Here is a 21,246-nt window from a genome sequence, read left to right on the forward strand (position 1 = left end):
TCCCAGGATGTGGGCGCGCCACCACAACATGTCTTCCCGCTGCCCACAGCCCTGAAGACTCCGGGAGCCAGGGTGCGGAGGGCGGAACTGCCCTCTGTGAAGGGGAAGGGACTGAGGGGCAGCAGAAGGCTTCTGAGCTCTGGGGCGCACTGAGCGCCCCAGGGACCCAGCAGAGCGGACAGCACCGGAGCGAAGTTTGTGGAGCCCTGGGGAGAAGCCGCTGGGCCACCGGCACCTCCCTCCTGCCAGCCACCATTGTGCCAACAACTCCCAGCGGCCGGTCCACAGGAGCCTCGACGCCAAATCCTGCCGCGGGCATGGACCCCTCCCCTGGCTCCATGGCGGGGTGTTAGCAGAAGAGAATCTGAGCTCCCAGGAAGCGGGAGCGAGAGGACCACCTGCGAGCGGCTTCCTTCACCGTTTCTGGCCAACGACCCGCACTGGCCCAGGTCACCGGGAGTCCCTGAGTCCCTGCCATCTCCACGCCTCAAGCAGCAGCCCGCCTGCCACAGGGAGAAGGCGGGTCCCCTCTCCACCTGTGGCTGTGTTCCCAGTGCTCACCACACCCGCGGGAGGACCCTGGGCAGCAGAGGTCTCGTCCGAGGAAACCGCTGCTGCCCTGATGGCGCCCTGGCCTCGGGATCTGCCAGATACGCGCCACCGGCCTCCTGGGCAGCGGCTCCGGGAAGGTGACAAGAGCCCACCATCTGCGCCTGAGAGACACCGGGCAGTGGCGGTGGAGGCCTCCCGCTGGCCCTCTCGCCCCTAAAATGAACCCAGGGCCCTACTCTCGCTGAGGCTGGGAGCACATGCTAGGCAAGGGGGCACAGCCCCAGCAGGAGGGGGCCTGGCCAGCCCAGATAGCCCCACGACCCTGACAGCCCTGAAAGGAAAGGATGGAGGAACAGCGCCCACAGTCTCCGCTGCCATAGGCCAGCAGGTTAGTAAACAGCCTCCGCGAGAGCCCAAGACACAAAGAGTGTGGAGAACGAGGACGCCAAGAAGCAGAATTCCTCAGGAAAGACAGCCCTGCGGGGAGCACAAAGGTCCCGGGGAAGGACCGTCGAGCCTGGGAGGGGCCGCGCTGCCCCGTCAACCGCGGACGCTGAGAGAAACCAAGGCAGGTGCCAGTGATGCGTATGTGCCGTGTTCGGGCCACACATCCGGGAACGTGGGCAGAACGTTTAATCCCGTCAGGAGCGCGCGTTTTCCTCCAGCACAAGGTGCTGATGCTGGGAGCCGGAGCCAAACGTCTTCCTCTGAGGACGCCCAGGTGTGCACACCCAGTGCGGCCGCGCGGCCAAAGCAAGGCCCTTCTTCCTCGGAGGCCCGAGACCAAGTCTCCGCCCTAGAGACGCGGCGGGCCCCGGCAAGCTAGGGCGCTGCTCCCCGGCCCCCGCCAGGCGCCGGCCCGCGGCCAGTCGGACGCAGGTCGCCGGGCGGCGCCAGGTGCCGGCTTACCGTTGCTATAGGCGTACGGGGACTCGGCCGCGCCGTCCTGCAGGCTCTCCAGGATCTCGCCCTTGCCCACGTCGCTGTCGCCCACCAGCAGGAACTTGAGCAGGTAGTCGTAGCTCTTGACTGGGCTGCCCTGCGTCCCCATCGTCGCTCACGCGCGCGCAGGCCTCGCCCGCATTCCCACGGCGCCGCGGAGCCCGAAGGCGGAGGCCTCCGGCCGACCTGCGGGCGCCGGCGCGGGTGAGCGGGACCGGGGGACGGCGAGGCCGCCCAACCCGCACCTGCTCCACCGCCCCCGCCGGGCCTCTTCTCCCCTAGCCTCAGCGCCGCCGCCGCCCCGCCGCTTCCCGCAAGGCGCCGCGCAGCCCCGCCGCCCCGCCCCGCCCCGCGCGCCGCCATTGGTCGTCCGCCGTCCCCCCCCCCCCCTTCCACGGCCATTGGCTGGCGGCCACGTCCTTCAGCACCACGGGCGCCCCAGCCCCCGCCCCCGCTTCCCAGACTTCGCCGCGAGACCTCCGCGCGCCCCGCCCCCCCGCCGTCGCCATCGGTCATGCCCCGCCCCCTCTCCGCGGCCATTAGCCCGAGCGCAGGTCCATCACAGATGCCCCGCCCCGCCGCTTCCCAGGCTGCGCAGAGAAGCCCGCAGATGCCCCGCCTCGTCGTCGCTGCGCCCCGCCTTCCCGCCGTCGCCATTGGTCCTCTGCCGCCCGCTTTCCCGGAAGTACTGGTCCGCCTGCACGTCCGTCACAGCCCCACCGCCCCCGCTGCGTCCCACGGAGTATCGCGGACTCACCGGCAACCCTGCCCTCTGCTCCCGGGGCTCCTCGGTCCGCCCTCTCCTTCGCCACTGGCCGCCGCTGCAGACCCTCCCAGAGCAACTGGCCCGCCCGTACGTCGGTCTCGGCCTCTGAGCCCGCCCCCTTCCGAGATGCTCACCAATCAGGAGCCTGGAGCTCCAGGTTGTTTGCGTACGCCCCTCCTCCCGCGGACGGAGCAGGACGGCGGCCGTCCCCAAGAGGGGGTGAGGCGGATGGGCGCGGGAGGACTGAGCCCTCGGGAAAGTCGCGGCCGCTGCCCCCACGGAGGCCTCGGACGGGACGGAGCGCCCTCGCGCCCTCGGAAGGGGCGGTCTCCGCCAATGGGGCGTGGCGCGGAGAGGAGAGCCAATCGGCGCTCGGAGTGGCCGCGGGAGGCGGGACTTCCGCTCCCGCGTGGGCGCCTCGGACGCCTAGGTACCCCGGCGGGTGAAGTAAAATGTGAGGAGGGGACGCGCGGGTACTGGCAGGGGCGCAAGGCCCTCAGCGCAGCAGCCCCGCTCCGGTCCTTCGCCTCTGCCTTTCCCCTAGTAAGGCCTGCAGTTAGACAGCGGGGCTCGGATGGCCGGACGCTGCGGAATGACGGGCTCAGCGCGCTGGTTGTCCTCCGGCTCCAGAGAAGATGGCACTTCTGGCTCGGAGCTGGTGAGGCCTGGTGGGGGGCCCAGGAAGAGGGGCAGGGCGTGGGGCTCTGAGATTTGACCAGAGGGCCTCCAGGAGGAAGTGACTTTGATGGATTAGAAATGCGTGTGAACACGTGTGAAGATAACAGTTTTACTCTTCAAGATATAAAGTAAAGCAAAATAATACTCTTCTCCCCATCGGATCGGCAATGTCACATGTGGGCCACAATGTGAGGAACAGCTCTCTGGGAGGGAGGTTGGACAGCCTAATAATACCGTATCTTGTTTAGCCTGTAGAAGTTGTCAGAAACAAGCTCAAAGAATCACTGTAGCATTGTAGTGATGGTGAAAGTGGTGAAACCACCTAGACCCGGGATACGGTGCCATTAAATCAACCAGGTTTACACAGCCCCTTCAGTGAATGAGGTAAACTGCAAACAATACTGACCTAAGAAGACAAATGATAGTACAGTTATACCCAGCGTAACTTTAACAGGAATGCTTTAAAATTTTAATTCGTTTCATTCTAGATTTGTGTGTAGAGAAATATGCTGTGTGCACAGGATAAAGTCTGGAAGGATGCTCACCAAATGGATAGCATGGTTTCCTTTGGGGATGGAGAATGGTGCTCTCATTGATAACATTTTCCCGAGAACATATTCACACATGACACGTAGTTAACAAAAGTTTAACATATGGGCTTCCCTAGTGGCTCAGTGGTAAAGAATCCACCTGCCAATGCAGGAGACATGGGTTTAATCCCTGGTCGGGTAAGATTCCACATGCCACAGAGCAACCAAGCCCATGCATCACAATTACTGAGCCTGTAGAGCCTGGGAGCCCAAGAGCCTGTGCTCTGCAACAAGAGAAGCCACTTCAGTGAGAAACCCACACACCACAACTAGAGAGTAGCTCCCTCTCTCTGCAACCAGAGAAAAGCCTGCACAGCAACAAAACCCAGCACAGCCAAAAATAGATAAACAGAAATTTTTTAAAAGTCCAGCATAAAAGTACCATACAATGCAGAAATTCCTCTCCTAGAGAAATGAAAACGTAGTGTTATACAAAAACTAATGTATGAATGTTCACAGCAGCATTACTCACAGTAACCAAAAGGTGGCAACTCAAACATCCATCAGCAAATCAATGGATAAACAAGATGTGGCGTAGCCACACAACAGATTTTCATTTGTAAAAAGGAATAAAGTGCTGATGCCTGCTACATTTATATGAAACATCCATAATAGGCAAGTCCACAGAAAGTAATCAGTGGTTGCCAGGACCTGGGGGAGGGGAAACGGTGAGTGCCTGCTTACTGGGCACAACGTCTCTTTGGGATGATGAAAATGTTCTAATGGTGATGGTTATACTCCTTGGTAAAGCTATTAAAAATCCGATGACTGTAGGGACTTCCCTGGTGGTCCAGTGACAAGGACTCTGTGCTCCAATGCAGAGGGCCTGGGTGCCGAGAGCCAGCCCACGAGATCCCACCCATGACAGTGTCATGAGGAGAAGGACTGATCCGAGCACGGCTTCTCAGGCCTCAGGCATTCTCGGAAGGCTGCCTCAGCGCTCACCTTAAAGATGACGTCTGTCTTTCTGATGTTTGCTACAATAGACCTCTTCTTATTTTCTATGACTTAGGTAAAAGGCCTTTTCCTGATTCTTTTCCAATATAGATCCATCTAAAACCTCCATCGACAAGTCCCCTAAAAAACGGTGGCACCCTGATGGGATTGTCTAGGATATGGAGTTTATTAATCTAAATTCTTCTTGCTGGCATACTGGTTTACTTAATAAATGTACCTGTGCCTTTGGAGCTAATGTGCATGACTACTCCTTAACAATAAACAGCATTGAGAGCCTAACACACAAAAGCCCCAATAGGTACAGAGCTCTTCGTAGGAAAAAGGCTTATTAGGAAATATAAGAAATATTGCTTTATGAAACTGTTACTTAGTCTATATTTACTATGTTTTTGCTCTTAACGTATTTAGCCTGCGTAATGAAAGTATGATAGTTAAAAACTTATAAAAATAAAAGTTTAGCCTTAATACAAATAATAAGACAATTGTTAATTTAGCTGGTGATTTTTGCTAAGAACTGACCTTTGTACTACATTGTTTCAGCTTGCTGTACCATGACTTTATGGGACCACATTCCTTTTTGTTGGGCTCAAGGCGTAAGATAGATTATAGAAAAACAGGTTTTACTTTAAAACCTTCTGTTAATGAATTCTTTCTTTGTCATAATCTGCTGTGCCTATATTCTTTAAAAAATACAACTAAAGATATAAAAGTTGTCTTAAAAACAAGAAAGTCAGAAGACACTTGGCAACACCGAGACTCGCTGTGTCTTCTCATTCGTATCGCCGACGCCGTCCATCCTGAGGGAACCCTGGACCAGCTGGAGCTGGACTCCGGCACCTGGGTTTGATCCCTGGTCAGGGAACTAGGTCCCACATGCTGCAACTAAGATCCAGTGTGGCCAAATACAAATATTTTGTAAAACTCAAAAATTGTACACTTGAAATGGGTGAACTTTGTAATATGTAAATTATGCCTTAATAAAGACACTGAAAACAATAAGTCAATGGAAAGGACCCAAGCTGGCAGAGGCCGTGTGTGTTGGGGCTCCCTAAAAAGACTGCATGCAGAGAGAACAAGCATGTCAGCACAGCAACTAGGCCCTGAGGAGAGCTTCACTGGCACATGTCCAGGAGGCGAGCAAGACGGCAGCAGGAACTCTTCCTAGCGGGTCACCGAGCCTGGGCCATTCTCCAGCAGTAGGTGGTCTTCACAGGGAGCAGACCTCTGCGTGGCAGGGGCACGACTGAGTGACTACCCCCTACAAGCTGCAGATAACCTGCAGTGAGCCGTGTGGACTCTGCTGTTTCACTTTGGTGGGGTGCCTGGAGAGGCCTCCTGAGGAGGCCTGGTCGCTCTTTTGGGTGTGCACCTGATGAGCACCGGGCCCTTTCTCACCTGCCTGCAGGGAGAGGCTCTTTGTACCCTCCTGGCTCTGGGGCACTCATGGGCAGGGGGGTGGGCAGGGCCACCCGGTTCATTCATAATCCACAGAGCAGCCATAGCCTGGATGCTGGCCCATGGCAGACAGGGCCACGTGCATGCCCAGACAGGGCACATCCTCCCACGACACAGTGTTTGCAGAAATGCCAGCCAGTGGGTAGAGTCTCAGTCCTCAGCTGGAGGGACTGGGGAGCCACAGCCAAGCCAGGCCTCTCCTACAGAGGTCACTGCACCAACACTGGAGCCCACCTCTGCTGACCTTGCCTTCTCCCTGCTCGGAAGTCACTCCTCACTGGTGGTGACATTTCTTTCTCGGAGTCTGAGGCTGCTTGGAAAGGATGGTGGGTGAGAAACTGTTACCCCACTTGGAAGAGAATTTTAAGTCAAAACCACCCTTTGTACCTCAGGACTGGGGGCCCCTACTCCCTGGTTCTCCATTACCCAGGACGGAGCGAGGCCACTGGGTCCTTACCAGCACAGCCTGTGCCACAGGCGCAGCCACCCGAGACCTGTCCATGGAGTCCAGTCCTGGGAGAAAGACGCAGCAGCCTCCCAGGTGCCTCCTGTCCTCCGAACTTAGCAGTTTCCTGTGCCACTGTCCTCTCTGGCCTCTGACCTCCCGGCCTCAGGGCAGAAGGGTGCAGCAAGAACCCACAGGGTCTGGAGCCAGGCCGGGCCCAGACGAGGGAGGGATAGTGGAGGGGTGCCCTTCCCTGAGCCCAAGAGGCCCTGTGGGTGGAGGAGCTGGCCTCCACGTAGCTCGTGCCTTTCTGCAGGGATGACCTTTGAGGAGCCTGAGGCCAAGGACAGAGCAGCCCAGAACAGCCCTCTGCTCACAAGTCCTGGGTCAGCCCCGCAAGGCTCCCAGGTGTTAGGTGGTCAAGGGTCACTCTGGGCCTCTCTGGTGAAGAGCCTGATGGTGTCCCCTGCAGTTTCCCCATCCACTGGCTGGGGCCAGGATGGGGGCCAGGACTCCAGACCCAGCCTCTATCCAGAGAGGGGAACAAAGAAGTGGTCTGGGGAGTTTCCCCCTCCCCACTGAGTAGGGCCTGGGGTCCACCCATGGGGCGAGTCACACAAGTGACTGAGTGACCAGCTGGTTACTCAACCCCCAACCCTGGGCCCGGGGCCTGCTGCCAAGAGAAGCCCCACTGAAGTCCCACAGGTGGAGAGCGCTGGAGCATGTGCACACCTGGCAGGAACCAGTAGTGGACGCTGCAATCAGTGGGCCAGAGTGGGAACAGGGATGGGAGAGTCAGGTGGCCGCAGGATCTCTGTACTTGTCACTGGCCATGTGAAAGGGAGAGCAGCTTGCAGAGGCGGCCCTGGTGTGTCAGGCTGACGTCTCAGGGATGGGCAAACATGGTGCTCCTCCCAAGGCGATGCCTGAGGTCACAGTGGCACTTGTGTGTTCCCACCAAGGGCACAGGAGCTGAAGCCCAGAATCATCAGACGAACCCCACGTAGGGACAGGCTACCAAGTGACTGGCAGGATCTTAAGGACCCCAGTGGCGGGACAGGCAGAGTGGGGCTGTGGGCGCTTGGGGGCAAAGGGAGTGCGGGAAGTGGGGGCCCCACCCCTCTCAAGTCACCCTTTCCCTCACCATGCCCTGGGTACATAGGTCAGGCCTTGGCCCCACAGATAGGAGACACTCTGAGCCTTTCAGAGCACAGTTAGGGGCAACTGATGATCAGAGTATGAGCTCAAAGAGACGGCTGCAGCAAGCCAGTAGCCACGGGTATCTGGTGAAGGGCGCGAAGTGCTGTGCTGCGAAGTGCTGTGCTGGCTGTCTCCCGGTGAGAAGTCATACCGGGAGTGCACCGTGGGGCTCAGGCCACCTGCTTCAGTAGTTGGCTGTCCCTCTCTGAGCCTGTCTCTGCACCAGAAGAGCACCGGGCCCTCCTCTGTGGGCAGCCGTGAAGACCTGTCAGGGAGGTAGCGGCCCCAGATGAAAGGGGAATTGTCCATTTCTCAGGGCAGCCTGAGTTGTATGTAGCACAAAGCCCTACCAAGTCAGCACGGTAGGAGCGGTCAGAGCCCTGGGCTGGGGTGGGGGCCACTGGTGAAGGCCATATGGGTCCAGAGACCAGACAGGATGGGAGCAGCCTGGGACATGCAGGTGGCGTGTCTCGGCGGCTGCCAGTGGCCAGCGTTCCCTCTGCTGGCTCTGGGGCTAGGCCTGGCCCTTGGGAGACGGGCAGGCAGTCCTGCACCCAGAACGAGTGACAGCTGCCTGACAAGGCCAGGAACGTGGCTACCGCTACCCAGTGGGCTGAGCGGAGCAGGGGAGAATTCAACAGGAGGTGAGGCAGGCCCCTGGTGCTGTTTCTGAGTCTCAGCCTCTGAAGATGGAGACACTTCTCAGCAGAATGTGGGGTGTGGTCCTGCCCGCCAGGCCCCACGTGGGTCCTCTGCTGACCCCTGTGGAGAGGCCAGCCTGGCAGTTGCCAAGTGGCCTCTTCAGGCTTCTACCCTTTCCCCAGCAGCCTGGATAGCAGGCTCAGGGCAGCCACCTGCGGGCCCTGGAGGCTGCAGGACGGAAGAGTCCATCAGGAAGCACCCCTTCTGTGTGTGGAGTCCCAGGTCTCAGGCAAAAACACACTTATCAGAGCTCACCCACTCACCCAGAGGTCTGGACCCTGGGCCCATGTCCTGCTCTGGGAGCCCCTCAGGCCAGGGCAAGGCCCAAACTAGAAAGCAAGTGGCTCTAGGTCCATCCATCCACGCCAGGACATCTTCAAGGGGCTACACACCCAGCCCCCAGATCTGCAGAGGCCTGTGGAGTGCCCACTGCCCCCAAGCTTGGTCACTGTCTCAGGACAGACAGTGGGGGCTCCCGCCCCAGGAGAAGGGGTGCCTCCCCAGACCCATCGCTCAAGTGCTGATGAAGGCACAGCGGTGCATTCCAAACACGTTGGAGGCTTTATTGTCCTGGCAGAAAAGACAGGGCCAGGACCCACCTGCCTGACCCTGGCTTGTGGGGAGGAGCCCAGGCCCCCAGCAGGGGAGTGTGGGTGACAGGTGGGCAGTCCCAAGTGCCTGGGTGGACGGGGGCACAGCCCAACCACCTGCTGCACGCACCTCTCTGCCTTCATGATGACACGCTGTACGTGACGCCACCACCTCCGGAGGCCCCCCACCCCCAGGACTCTGGGCTCACACCCACAGCCAGATCCTGCCTGTGGCTGCCAGGTAGGTACAGACCAGAGCTGGGACCCCTGCCTGGGGGCTGCCTGCCCCTGCCAGAGGCCAGTGACAGGATGGAAAATATGGCCAACAAGCCTGTTCCTGCAGGGAGCAGAGCAGGAACGGGGCAGCCAGGTGGGCGGGTCCCTGATGCCAGCCAGCCCCGGGCACCATGTGGCCTGGCTTCACAGAGAGACACCCAGAGGTCCGTGGGCAGCTCCTGCTGCAGAGCAGTCTCCCCAGAAGCATCGACAGGAAGCCCTGTGTGACTCGGTGCCAGGGGCGCTGCTGCCCAGCTTCCTGGAACTGCTGGCCCGGGCTGGGGGTCGGTGGCGGCTTGGACCCCCAGACTGCCTGGCTGCTGCCCCACTGAGACAAGCTGGAAGGCACTGGGGACCCCAGGGGGCAGCCCCCAGGGAAGGAGATGCTTGTGGGCCAGAGTCTCGAGATTACTTGAGTGCACGCTGGGAAGGGCCCCCTCACCCATGACAGGGCGGGGTGTGGGGGAGCAGCCAGGAAGACCTGCCGGCCCATCGCACTGGGAACGGGCAAAGCGGGCAGAGGCAGGGCTGTGCACACCTGTCCGGGTCTGGAGCAGGCCCAGGCGCAGGTTGGACCAGGTGAACCGTGCTGTCATAACAGGTCAGCAGGGGGCCCTGAGGCGGATGTGATGGTGCTGAAGCCGGGCACTGGCCTGGCTGACCGCGCCTGTGTCCCCCTGCTCACCACCCCCAGGACCTAAGTTGGGCAGAGATGTGACGGGCGGGACCTGCAGAGGCCCCAGCAACCAGGGGCAGCAAGAGGTGTGTGCCGCCCTGACACTGGCAGGAGGCAGCGCGAGGTGGGCCGGGTGCCGGGCCCTCAGTCCTGCTTCTCCCCTCTCTGCCGCCAGGGGTAGATGAGCTCTCCGAAGAACAGCTTGCGGCACAGGGAACCCCAGGAGTGCTTGGGGTGGCAGCCACAGCTGGGGAGGCGGTAGATGCGCACCACGTGGCTGAAGGGCAGGGGGTTTATCTGGAAGCACAAGGGCAGCGATCAGCCGGGACGTGGCCCCCCAACCCCCTGGGACTCCCTCTCCAGGCCTCGCAGGCCTTCCTGGGGGTCCCTGGGCTGGACAACCGCAGGGCAGGGCCGGCTCCAAGCCAGACACGCTCTCGCCAGGGCACACGGGTCGGGGTGGGCAGTTCGGGAGGCAGGCCTGGGCCTCAGTTAGCAGTGCTCTGCTCTGGCCTGGCTGCGAGGGCCGACGCCCCCACTCCAGGACTCGCTCGGCTCGTAGGAGCCTCCCCAGAAAACCGGCTCCTCAGCCTCTGAACTCTCCTCAGGCCAGCCTGGCTGCCTGCAGCCGACAGGGGCTTCTGCGCCTCTAGCAACTGGCCCGCGGCCCCAGCAGAACAGGCCCTGACCCAACAGGGCCGGCCTGTGCCAAGTCTCTGCTATCCTGCCTGGAGATGGAGTCCCGGCCCAGGGCAGGAGACAGGGACGCAGGGCCCAGAAGGCCGGAGCCTGTGTGCCCAAGGGTGTCTGGCACACCACAGGGATTCCACGCTGGGGGAGGTCCCAGGCAGAGGAAGGGTCATGGCGCCCAAAGGCCTTGGGGTCGGGGGAGTCTCCCCGGGGCCCCTGAGGCCCCCCACCAGGGGGGCAGAGAACACGCCCCAGAACAGGGGGCCTCATGGTGGACGGGGCACCTGTCCATGGGCAGCAACGCGAGGGCCGCAGGGAGCCGTTACCTGCATCAGGAGGCGCAGGGGCCGGCCTGCCTTGTGCTCCAGGACCTGGAACTTCACGCCAGCTGCGAGGAGAGCGAGGCCCGGTGAGGCAGGGCAGCCCCGGCAGTGCGCCCCTCAGAGGGCTGCCAGCTGTGGGCAGCAGCCACCTCTCCAGTCCCGTCCACCATCCGCCCCTCACCAGAGCTCCAGCAGAACCACAGAGAGACCAGAGCCCAGGGTCTGGCAGGCAGGGAAGAGCCAGCAGGCTGTGCTGCTCTGTGAGCAGGACAGGGGTTTCCTCGAGTGGACAAGGCACCCGCTGGGCGGGAGGCACCCTGCTCATCTCAGCGCCTTCCAGCACACTGACTCGGGGACCCACCACACTCTGGCCTGCAATGTAGGCTCCCATGCCTGGGGATCCCCAAGGTGGAAGGTTCTTAAGAGGAGAAACAGGAGCTAATTATCAATTGATGAAGAGGCCCCAAGGCAACGCAGCGGAGAGAAGAGGCGGCATCTGCGGCCTTTCAAGTGAAGTTAAAAGGACCGCACCTGGCCTGAGCGCGGGCGGGGCCAGGGAGGGGCCAGGGCCGGGGGCTGAGGGAGCCGGGCGACCTGGGGGTCAGCGGAGGGAGCTCTTGGAAAGAGGGTTTGAGGATATCCGGTGGGCAGACTCAAGATCCAAAGCCCACAAACACGCACATTCTTGTCTCCTGACTCCAAACTGGCTGCGAGTAGCCACCATGAGCTCTGGGGTGGGCCGAGCTGCTGGCTGCAAACCAGCCCAGGGCCTTCTGGGCACACTGGTCACCCGGGGCCCACACCAGGAACCCCCAAGTTCCCCGACTGTTCAAAGACCCTGCATTGGGTGGGCTGGACCACAACTCTGACCAGTCGGGTCGGGCCTCCCTAGGCCTGCAGTGGGGACGGCCTTCCGTCAGCGTGCAGACCAGGGCTTCTGCCTGTAGAGGGGCCAGCGGGGGCGGCTGGGCTGGCCAGCGTGGCCCCGGCAGGCAGCAGACTTCTGGGGGGCGAGCCCCCAGTGGAGGAGCGCCAGCAGGCACACACCCACACAGCCACAAGGGACACATCTCTCTTCTGAGCCACACACAGGCACTGCCCACACTACACTGCAGACACGCTTCCGAGCAAACTGAACACTCATTACAGGAAAGGCTCAGGAGACAGGAGGGCTGCACGTGCGGCTTCTGGACCTGAAGGCAGGGCTCCCCCTGTGGCTCACGCCCTGAGACCAGGGCCCTGTGCTTCCTGCCCACCTGCCGCACACACCGTGGCTTCCAGGGCCCCTGGGCGTGCCCCCTGGCCAACACGCAGACCTACCCGCAAGCCTGTAGGGCCGGCACAGCCGGAGGCCAAGCGAGTACAGCGGCAGCGAGTTGATGAGGTCCACGAGCAGATGGACCAGGCCCTGCACAGTGACTACCAGGAGCCGGAGCTGCAGCAGAGACGGCACTCAGGGCCTGGGGCCCATGACTGCAGCCAGAGCCACACTGCACACAACTGAGCCGAGTGGCCTGACAGGTCCCCAGGGGGTGCAGGAGCCCAGCCCTGAACCTGAGGCCCAAGCACAGGAGGCAGGAAACCCCCTCCCCCTCAGTCAGAAGACAGGGCGCTCCAACCCAGGGACACACGCCATGGTCCCTCAGCCCGGCCGGGTGCCACGCCCCTCCTGCTGGCCACACTCCCCTTCCCCGCACCACGGAGACCCCTGCCCTCCACGCATCCAGCGGCGTGTCCTGGGCAGTAGGGGGTGGTACCCCCCAGGGTGGACCCCTGCCCGCTCCAGGGCCCAGCACACAGAGTCCAAAACAGCCACCCTCTGTTGTGGCCGGCACGGGTGGGTGGCCTGCCCACAGCTGCCCACTGACAGGCAGAGCCGGCAGTTACCACTCTGAGCACTGTGGGCCAGGCCCCTGGACATGGCGCTTGGCTCACCAGGGTGAACACCAGGTAGTACAGGGCCGTGGTGGGCAGCAGAAAAATCAGGATGGTGAAGAGCAAGGTCCCGATGAACAGCTACAAGGAGAAAGGACACCAGCATCAGCGGCAGCAAGAGCCCCGCGCTGGGGGCGCCCCCCCCTGCACTGACCACAGCCCATCTTCCCGTCCAGAGACGGAGCACCTGCAGCTGCCTGCTACCACTCAGGACAGCCCTCCCCAGTCCTGGGAGGGACGCCTGCTCTGCAGACCTAGTGATAAAAGGGCAGAGAACGGGCAGGGACAGGACCAGCTGAGAGGTGTGCAGCCCATACACTAGACAGGAGAGAGGTGAAAATTAGGCAGGAAAAGAACACCCCGGAGGGCAGCACTCAGGGTCCCCGTGGCAGGTATGGACAAGCTAACAGGACAAGCCAGGCCCCGTGCGTGTTCACCTCCAGCCTGCAGCCTCCTGGAGCAGGGCCTGTCCCCATCTGGGGCAAGTTCTGCCCCGTCAAGGCCACACGTACACCCTGCCCCTTCCAGCTCCCTGTGCCCCTGGGGCCTGCAGAGCAGGAGCGAGGCTGGCCCTCGTGATGCCTGAGCTGCTGCATGTGCCGGCACAGGCCAAAGGCCAGCTAGACAGAGCTGGTACCTGGTCCAGGTCGTAGGAGCAGGAGTCCACGCGCTGGCGCAGAACGTTCCACTTCTTCCCTCGGAACAGGCGCCACAGCGAGGACAGGCCGTGGATCTTCAGGCAGTAGAGCCTGCAGACCGCTGCCGTCAGGGTGGGGACCACTCCACACCCGCTCAGCCCGGGAGCGTGTCTGCACCCAGGCCCAGGGCTGCACGCGCCAGCCCGCGGGGTGGGGCGCACACCCACCTGGCGCCGTAGACGTAGAAGCAGTAGATGTGGAAGGTGAGAAGGGAGATGATGTCCGACAGGATGGACAGGGTGACCGTCAGGCCCAGGCAGGCCGAGAGACCCAAGTGCCACAGGATGTGCTCGATGAAAGGGGACATGAGGTGGATGTAGCCTGGTGGGACGGGGTCAGCCTTGAGGGGCGCCCAGGGTCCTGGAGCCCCCAGTCCTCCCTGAGGACGGTTGCCCGAGGCGTAGCCAGGCTCCACACACAGGGTGCTGGGCCAACAGGAAGCAGAGGCCAAGGGGCCCCACTGCCCCCTCCGCTGGGGCCTCTGTCCCCAGGGCACGCACCACGGGGCTGGCAGGCACTCACTAATCCACAGGTGGATGTGGTACAGGAAGAAGCGGCCTAGCACCTGGTCCAGCGCCCGGTTCATCTTGAGTCCGGCGGGCACACCCATCAACCACTGCAGCAGATGCTGGAGCTCCTTGGCCACGCACTGCGAGGACGGGGGTGTCAGCCAGTTACCCGGCTGGGGGACCCTACTTGAGCGTGAGGGGGTCAAGCCCATCAGGGGCCCACGAGCCAGGCAGGGGGCGGGGTGGCTGGAGGGTCCCACAGAGGGAAGAATGACGAGGGGTGAGGGTCCGGCACGAGGGCCTCACAAGGAGCGAGTAAGCTGACCTCCGTCCCGGCCGCCCCAGGAGGAGCGCGGTGCCAGCCTGGCAAGCGGGCCTTGAGGCCCTGGGCCTCAGCACCCACGTGGGGGCCACAGGAGCCCTGTCCTTGCCCTGGTCTGCCAGCCCCTCCCGTCTCCACGCAGGCCTCTCCCAGCCCTGGGTGACGGCCTCTGCCGCGTCTGGGGCAGTGAGAAGGGAACAGAATGTTCTTTATAAATAGAGCTTATTTAATATTTAAAAGGTAAGAGCTTGGCAGCAGGAAGAGGCTTTCATTTGTAAATTAAATATTTATATCTCTGAGCAATTTTGCAGAAAAGAGGCCCAGGATAAAACTGGCCAAAAGGCAGAGCGGGGATGAAAAGGGTGGAGTGGCCAAGCTCCCTCCCCAACCCCTAGGTCCCCCATCCTCCCTCTTAGGCCAGTCCTCCCTTAGAAGCTACGGGACTCTGCTTGTGGGCTCCTGGCCTGTGGGCTCCTGGCCACCAGCAGGCCCAGTGCCCACCTGTGACTGGACACTAGTGACAGCAGGAGTGGCTGAACCCACAAGGACCTTGCAGCCAGACCTCAGCGGCTTGACCACGCCCAGGGCCAAAAGGGCCCCAGAGGCCTGGGAGGGGTGCTGAGAGGCTGCCCTAGGCAAAAAGACAAGCTCCCGATACAAGTACAGAGGCGGCAAAGAGGACAAGGGCTCAGAGCCAGTGTGGATGGACAGCGGGAGGGCGGCCGTGGACGGGAGAGGAGGCCGGGGCCTCTGGCCCTCAGCGTGGGAGCCGCAGAACAGGGAGGGGGGGCAGGCAGGAGGCTGAGCTCGCCACAGAGTGTGCCCTGGAGGCACAGGGTCTCCGTGACGCTGACTTGCTGACCGTGCAGAGGCCCGGGCTGACAGTCAGGGGAGCAGAAATAACCACGCACAGTGGGGCCACGAGGCGCCGGGACCTAGGCCTGGCAGGCAGGCGGCGCCCCTGCAAAGCCTGAATAGGGGCTCTAGACGGCCACCATCAGGAAGAGAAGGCTGAGGCCAGCAGCGGCAAGGCGGCCCAGCTGCAGGGCCCAAGTCTACGCAGCCCCACAGGTCCTGCAGGACACAATGGCTTCGACAGGACCGGGTGGGGCCTGGGGCGAGCTACTCCCAGGAAAGGCCCACCCCACCCCTGGGAACCAGGTGCTGGAGAGCAGCCTGGGCCCACTCGCCAACTCACGTCAGCTACGGGGACGAGCGCCTCGGCCAGCTGCGTGAAGCGGTCCTTCCTGTGCAGCCAGGACAGCAGCAGGAGGCCCAGGGCCATGTCGAGCAGCACGGAGACCAGCGTGTTGGCCTTCCTGGAAGCGGGTTCAGCAGGCGTGAGTGTGTGGGTGGTGCGGCCGGGAGGGGGGTGGGGCTGGGCCCGCAGCACCCGCACCTCATCAGCTGGGCAGGGCCTGTGGCCCTGTGGGTGCTGGTGACAAGCATGAGCTGGTCCAGCCGGTGCCTGAGCTGCTCACAGGTGGACAGCTTGCTCCAGACGAAGCACAGCGGCCATAGCTGGAACACCCTGCGGGGGAGGGAGGCGATGGGCCTTCGGGGCCTCAGGTTTCCCTGTGCTGGGGCCGCCGCAGCCACAGCCACTACCCCTCAACATGCAGAGAGAAAAGGCCCTGGCAGCCCCAAACACCCGTGGCCACACTGCTGAACTCAGTGGGCTGGGGACACGGGGGAGGGCCCTGGTAGGCAGCCCAGCAGCAGTCGCAGTCGCTCCTGTCAACTAGGAACAGGAGGTGCTGCCGCCAGGCACTGAAGCTGAGCACCTCTTGGACGGATGGCCATGTCAAGGATCAAGCCCAACAAGACTGACCCTTCACGCGGCAAAGGAAGCACCAGACGTTTCACAGACCTGCAGACATTGAGGGGAAGTGTTCTCAAGCAAAGGTGAACGAAGTGTCCAATGGCAACTCAGCGCCCGACTCCGGCGCAACCCAGAGCCCTGCTGCTGGCCAGAGGGGCCGACAGGGCGCCTGCCAAGTGCAGTGCCAATGGACAAGCAGGCTCAGGCCCCTGGGGGCAAGGAGGCCCTGACCCTGGAGGTTCAGACTTTGACCCAGTTCCCAGACAGAAATGCTGTCAGCACACCCCGTTCCACCCAGTGGAAGGCACGCAATGGGCAGGGTCTCCCCAAGGCTCAGGCCAGCCGTGGGAAGCACCCCGGGGCTTTGCTCCTGCAGCCACAGCCACACCTCACACTGATGTCCCGGGGCTCCTGACGGCCGCCAAGGACTAGCACCTGCCTCTGGGGCTTCGGGACTTGGGGTACGCAAGCAGCTCACAGCCGTTCTTGCATTCTTTGAAAGCCAACAAAAGCAAAGGACAGTCTCTTCCCAAAAGTTCCCCCAGGCAAGCCCACTTTCACATGACTCATCTCAAGGAGTCATGAAGTTCTGGAACCCACTCTGCAGGTCAAGACACTAGCAGCCCCCATAACCTAAGGTGCTGCCTACACAAAGCTGCTGAGGTCGCTCTGTGGGGACAGGCCCACGTGCCCCCAGAGCCCCAGGGGAGTTGGCAAGGCCCGTCCCCAGACCTGAGGCCAAACCCCTCGACCTGGGGTGCAGCACAGCTCTTTCACAGCCAGTGGTGTGTCTGGGGGGCTTCTCACAGGGAGAGGGCCCGCAGCCAGGAGTGCCCTGGTGAACCCTGAGACCAGTCCTAGCGGACTGCGAGGGGCTGCTGCCCACAGCCTCCTGGGGCGGCCACTCCTGCAGCACCAGGGCCAGGGAAGGGGGTGGGCAAGTGCCGGGGGACCAACAGGGGCCCTGTGAGGAACAGCCCGGGTCTCCTCATCACCTAAGTTCCCTGTCGGGGCCCGAGCTGTCTGAGGGTCACCGCGTCCCCTACCCGGCGGGTCCCCCGCAACCACTGAGGCTGCCAGGAAGCCTGGCTTTACTCTGAGAGACAGGCACCAGGAGAGCAGCCCCCAGCAGGGACGGGGTGCAGGACGACAGCCGGGGTGCAGGGGTGGCGTGGGCCTCAGAAGGGCCCATCTGGCCTCTGTGAGCCCAACCCACCCGCCCCACCGTGCCCGGGGACACCTACCAACAGGTGCTGGCAGCCGAGACCAGTGACAGCAGACAGGCCAGCAGCAGGCAGACGGGCCCCGCTGCGCACCTGGCCAGCTCCACGAGGATGCTGGCCTCCACGCCCTCCGACTGCCAGTGCGTCAGCCGCACGGGGCCCTCATTGAATCGGTCACTTTGGAAGAGCACCTTGCTCCGCGCTACCGTGTCAAAGACAGCAGCCAGGCCGCCCGCACTGGTCGTGGCGTCCCCCGCCTGGCGCTCGGGCAGGGCCGCGGGCGGGTGCAGCTGTGATAGCAGCACCTTGCGCTGGTCGTAAAAGATGAGCATGACCTGGTCCTCACAGGCAGGGGCAAGGGGCGCGGGCCCCTGCCGGCGGGTGGCCTTGCAGCTCCAGGACTTGCTGCCCCTCTCCCGACATAGCTGCAGCCAGGGCTCGTGGGAGAAGAGGGTGCCCAGGCCCTCCAGGAAGTGGCCCAGGCTCTCCTCCGGCTCCTGCCGCCGGTGGAACCAGGTGCCCAGCACGGCCATGCTCACGCAGCTGGCCTGCTGCACCTGGGCCAGGAGCTCCTTGACCTGGACAGGGATGAAAGGAAAGTGCACCACAGCCAGGACCACAGCGCTGCTCTGCTCCGGGACCCACCGTCCCACCAGGAGGCCGCTGTCCGCCGAGGTGCAGCACGTGGGGAAGAAGGCCTTGAGCACCATGCCGGGGCTGCTAGAAGAGAGGAGGGCTTGGCTCAGAGCTGCCGCCACCCCGCGAGGACCCAGAGTGGCTGCCAGTGCCGGGGAGACAGGCTCTGGCCACGGCTCGTGGCTCAGACGACCCTGACAGACAGGTCCACGTGGCCACTGGACCCACAGGTGGGGGCAACCCAGCTTCAGGTCTGGTCACAAGGTTGGTGGAGGAGCCCCCAGCTGCCCAGCTCTGCCCTGGGCTGCAGTGAGCACAGGCCCAGGCCACTCCCACCCCTGCCCAGAGGCAGAGCAAGGCTTCCCTCCTCCAGACACAAGCACCTGAAACAGTGGGGGGGAGGTCACGCGACCTGCTGAGCAGCGCCACTCACAGCCTACACAGGGCTGAGCACAGGGTGAAATTTTTGTTTTTAAAGAAATGACTATAGTTTTTGACACGCAGCACAAGGGAAAATCTACAATCTCATTAACAGTTAAAGTAATTTAAACACTTCAAAGCTTGACTTACTTACTATGCAAGCAAGAACAAAGATGGACATCTAAACAAATTACTGCTGAGCTGAGGAAAGTCAGGCGCGTGCCCACTGCTGGCAGCTATGAGCCTTGGTGTGGGGGCCCCAGAAGATGCCTGGGCACGTACCACTGCCCAGTGAGCCCCTGGGGAGCCTCGGTGCTCAGGCTGGGATCCACCGGGCTTCCACACTGCCCCAGCCTCCAGCTGTGTGGGGTCCACCCCTCCCTGAGGCCCCACCCTCTTGTCACAGCTGAGTACCTCCCTCAGGACCTCCCGCCCACCAGGCTCTAGAAGTGGGAATGGGGCTCCCCAGCCCTGCCAGCCTTCACGTGATCCTGGGCAGCAAGAACCTTCCCAGTAGGCCGCAGTTTCTGAGTCCTGTGGGGCTGCGAGCCTCGCCTGCACAAGAGTCAGCCTGCTGCGGAACTGACTCTCAGCAGCTCTTTACATCCCACCCTGGCGGGCCTGGCGGGCAGGAGCTTTGCCTTGGTGAGGGCTCGCTGGGGCTCTGGCCCTCTCCCAGACATGAACGACCCCACTGTCAGCACAAAGCGCAGAGCAGAGGCCCTGAGCTAAGACCCTCGAGTAGGAGGGACACAGGCCTCCCACTGAGCCTGGTCCTCCAGGCCCCAGGGCCCACCAGGCCCTAGGGGACAGGGGGACAGAGAGACTGAGGAGGCGTGACTTTGAGGGAGCCCTTTCCTGAGGGTTGGGGGGTTCTGGAGGGGGCCTCCCACGCCCAGGACTTAACAGGCAACTGGGGCAGCTACTTTCCGCCCCTCCAGGTGCCCAGAGCAGGCTAGAGGGAGAGACCTCTCCCACCTGTGGGTTCTGACTGAAAGGGTCCCCCTGAGTCCAGCAGCAGACTCCCAAATGCCCCACCCTGCAGAGATAAGAGAGAGCAGGCAACATGGTGTCTGCAGGGAAACCTGGAGCCAGAAGGCAGCCCTGGGCCAAGTCCCTGTGGCCACTGGCAGGGGCATCAAGGACCGCCCTGTCTCCTGACACCTGTCAAGGGCATCACGAAAGGGACAGAGGCATTCTGCGTGTCAGAATCCCGCCAATGCATGTTGACCACCAAGGGGGAGCAGCCAGCACAGCCCAAGTCTCTCAGCACCAGCCAGTAGCAACCACCAGGTCAGCCAAATGACAGGATCACGGTCCCCTGCTTGGGGACTCCTCTCACAGGAACTAAGGAAAACCGCCCATAGCTACTGTCAGAAGACAAACACTCTTCCCCTAACAGTGAGCAGATGCTCTGGGCAAGGCTGGTTACACGGTGGGTTCACTTGCAGAAAATTCATCGAGCTGTACACATACGATCTGTGCACTTTGTCTGTTTTATGCTTTATCTACAAACTTTACCTAAAAAAAAAGAAATAAAGAAAGAAAGGGGAAGAAGAGCTCCTCATGTCTGGGGAAGGCAGTGGAGGGCAGAGGGTGGTGTTCCACGCTGTGGGGCAGTGAGGAAGAACTCTTAAATCGAGGGGCAAGTTTCCATCCCCACCCCCACCTCAGCCTCTGGGAGTGACCAACACAAAGAAGTCGGCTCAGATCTGACAGCCAGAAAAAGATGAAAGAGCAGGCAATCGATAGCAGAGGTGCAGATGGGAGAAAGCAGGGCAGTAACTCGGCATCGTCTGCATCTTTAAAGACTGTGATAAAGACAAGGGCACAAGCCCGGGAAAGCTGCCTGCTACCCACGACACCAGGTGCCCTGTGACCCAGCTCACCATCCCAGGTCAGGCAACAGTCTGTGGGACGCCCCTCTCCACATGATCTGAATTCAACCATCTACCTTGTGAAGCCAGCAGTCTGTCGTCCTCCGCCAGAACTGATTCAGGGCAAAAGCCCAGTTATGACTGGCCAGGGACCCCTCACTGCCTAAAACCATCCTCTGGGGAGTGTCCTGATCACTGCCCCTTGGTAGCTCACAAGAATTCCTTGTTACTCATTATGTCTGTGTTTAAATACAACAAGGATTCTGTTTAAAGAGGGCTTTCCCCCCCTCTCTTTTCAGAAGGACACGAATCCAGGGCTCTGGGTTTTGGCCTGTACCGCAGTCAGGGACAACAGTAAAGCGCTGATGGCCGGTCCCCTTGACCCTGAATGCCCTTCCACCGGGTCCACGGCGGGACCGGGTGGGGCGGGCCAGAGGGCACCGGCCGGCCGCCCCTCACCCCACAGGGCCGGGCTCCAGACGCCCCGCCAGAGCGCCCCCGCGGCCCGCCGCGAACTCAGCGTCACTGGGCTGGCGCGGCCGCAGAGCCTCCCGTCCCAGCCCCGCCCCGGCCGGCCGCCGGCGGCGCCCCCACTTTACGGCTGAGAAAGCAGGGGCTCCCAGAGGTAAGAGGCCCGCGTCGGCTCCGAAGGCCCCCGGGCTCCCCGGCCGCCGCGGCGGGGCCTGGGTCTACAGCCCGGCGGGGCGGGCCCCCAAGGTCGCGCGCCCCAAGGCCGCCGGCCTCCCCCGCGGTGCTCACCGGGGCCGCGCACTGGGCTGGCGGGGTCTGGCTGGGGTCGGGGACCGCGTCGGGCGGGCCCGGGAGGGAGGCGGCGCTCCAGGCCCCCAGCCCCGCCGCGGCCGCGCCGCGGGACACGCGCCCCATTTCCGCCCGCTCCCGGCGTTGCCGCGCGACGGTCCGCCCCACAGGCGCCCGGGCTGCCCGCTGGCCCCCGCCCGAGC

General features: G+C 62.4%; 3 protein-coding genes across 10 annotated transcripts in view; 1 reads left to right on the forward strand and 2 right to left on the reverse strand.

Annotated features, from left to right (window-relative positions):
- Window positions 1-2,576, reverse strand: part of RAB40C (RAB40C, member RAS oncogene family) — a 23,629-nt gene extending 21,053 nt beyond the window's left edge. The window contains exons 1-2 of one of the 3 annotated variants that reach the window (XM_081558373.1): window positions 2,395-2,576; window positions 1,462-1,680 (exon numbers count right to left, since the gene is read on the reverse strand). In XM_081558373.1, the coding sequence (XP_081414499.1) occupies window positions 1,462-1,603 (142 nt within the window). In that variant the 5' untranslated portion in view covers window positions 1,604-1,680; window positions 2,395-2,576. Of the gene's footprint in view, window positions 1-1,461; window positions 1,828-2,251 lie in introns of those variants that run through there. The other 2 variants (XM_081558372.1, XM_081558374.1) reach the window with 2 other exon arrangements.
- Window positions 2,090-5,484, forward strand: LOC145532746 (uncharacterized). 2 transcript variants are annotated; one of them, XM_081558371.1, is made up of 2 exons: window positions 2,090-2,918; window positions 4,350-5,484. In XM_081558371.1, exons 1-2 carry the CDS (start codon window positions 2,105-2,107, stop codon window positions 4,391-4,393), a joined length of 858 nt encoding a protein of 285 aa, XP_081414497.1. In that variant the 5' UTR covers window positions 2,090-2,104; the 3' UTR covers window positions 4,394-5,484. The 2 variants fall into 2 exon arrangements, 1 of the variants encoding a protein (XP_081414497.1); XR_014073507.1 differs by having other exon boundaries at window positions 2,673-2,918; window positions 4,303-5,484.
- A 3,341-nt stretch (window positions 5,485-8,825) lies between these two features.
- On the reverse strand, window positions 8,826-21,173 carry PIGQ (phosphatidylinositol glycan anchor biosynthesis class Q). 5 transcript variants are annotated; one of them, XM_081558366.1, is made up of 11 exons: window positions 21,044-21,173; window positions 17,373-18,068; window positions 15,706-15,837; window positions 15,505-15,625; window positions 13,998-14,124; window positions 13,643-13,796; window positions 13,415-13,526; window positions 12,778-12,858; window positions 12,163-12,277; window positions 10,846-10,907; window positions 8,826-10,126 (listed from the first exon to the last, which is right to left on the reverse strand). In XM_081558366.1, exons 2-11 carry the CDS (start codon window positions 18,059-18,061, stop codon window positions 9,974-9,976), a joined length of 1,746 nt encoding a protein of 581 aa, XP_081414492.1. In that variant the 5' UTR covers window positions 18,062-18,068; window positions 21,044-21,173; the 3' UTR covers window positions 8,826-9,973. The 5 variants fall into 5 exon arrangements, 3 of the variants coding, with proteins under 3 accessions (XP_081414492.1, XP_081414491.1, XP_081414493.1); XM_081558365.1 differs by having other exon boundaries at window positions 17,373-18,071; XM_081558367.1 differs by having other exon boundaries at window positions 17,373-18,071; window positions 20,362-21,173.
- Between the last annotated feature and the right edge of the window lie 73 nt (window positions 21,174-21,246).

The sequence above is a fragment of the Giraffa tippelskirchi genome, chromosome 13 (assembly GCF_054371585.1).
Source record: "Giraffa tippelskirchi isolate mGirTip1 chromosome 13, T2T-mGirTip1v1.2.pri, whole genome shotgun sequence".
NCBI classification, from domain to species: Eukaryota; Metazoa; Chordata; class Mammalia; order Artiodactyla; family Giraffidae; genus Giraffa; species Giraffa tippelskirchi.

Bases quoted from the DNA above. Each gene is read 5' to 3' on its own strand.
- LOC145532746 (XM_081558371.1), top strand. From the start codon at position 2,105: ATGCCCCGCCTCGTCGTCGCTGCGCCCCGCCTTCCCGCCGTCGCCATT. The intron at 2,919-4,349 runs GTGAGGCCTGGT...GCTCCAATGCAG, and splicing joins GCACTTCTGGCTCGGAGCTG to AGGGCCTGGGTGCCGAGAGC.
- PIGQ (XM_081558366.1), bottom strand. From the start codon at position 18,061: ATGGTGCTCAAGGCCTTCTTCCCCACGTGCTGCACCTCGGCGGACAGC. The intron at 13,527-13,642 runs GTGGGTGTGCGC...AGCGGTCTGCAG, and splicing joins TTCTACGTCTACGGCGCCAG to GCTCTACTGCCTGAAGATCC. The intron at 10,127-10,845 runs GTAACGGCTCCC...TTGTGCTTCCAG, and splicing joins CCCTGCGCCTCCTGATGCAG to ATAAACCCCCTGCCCTTCAG.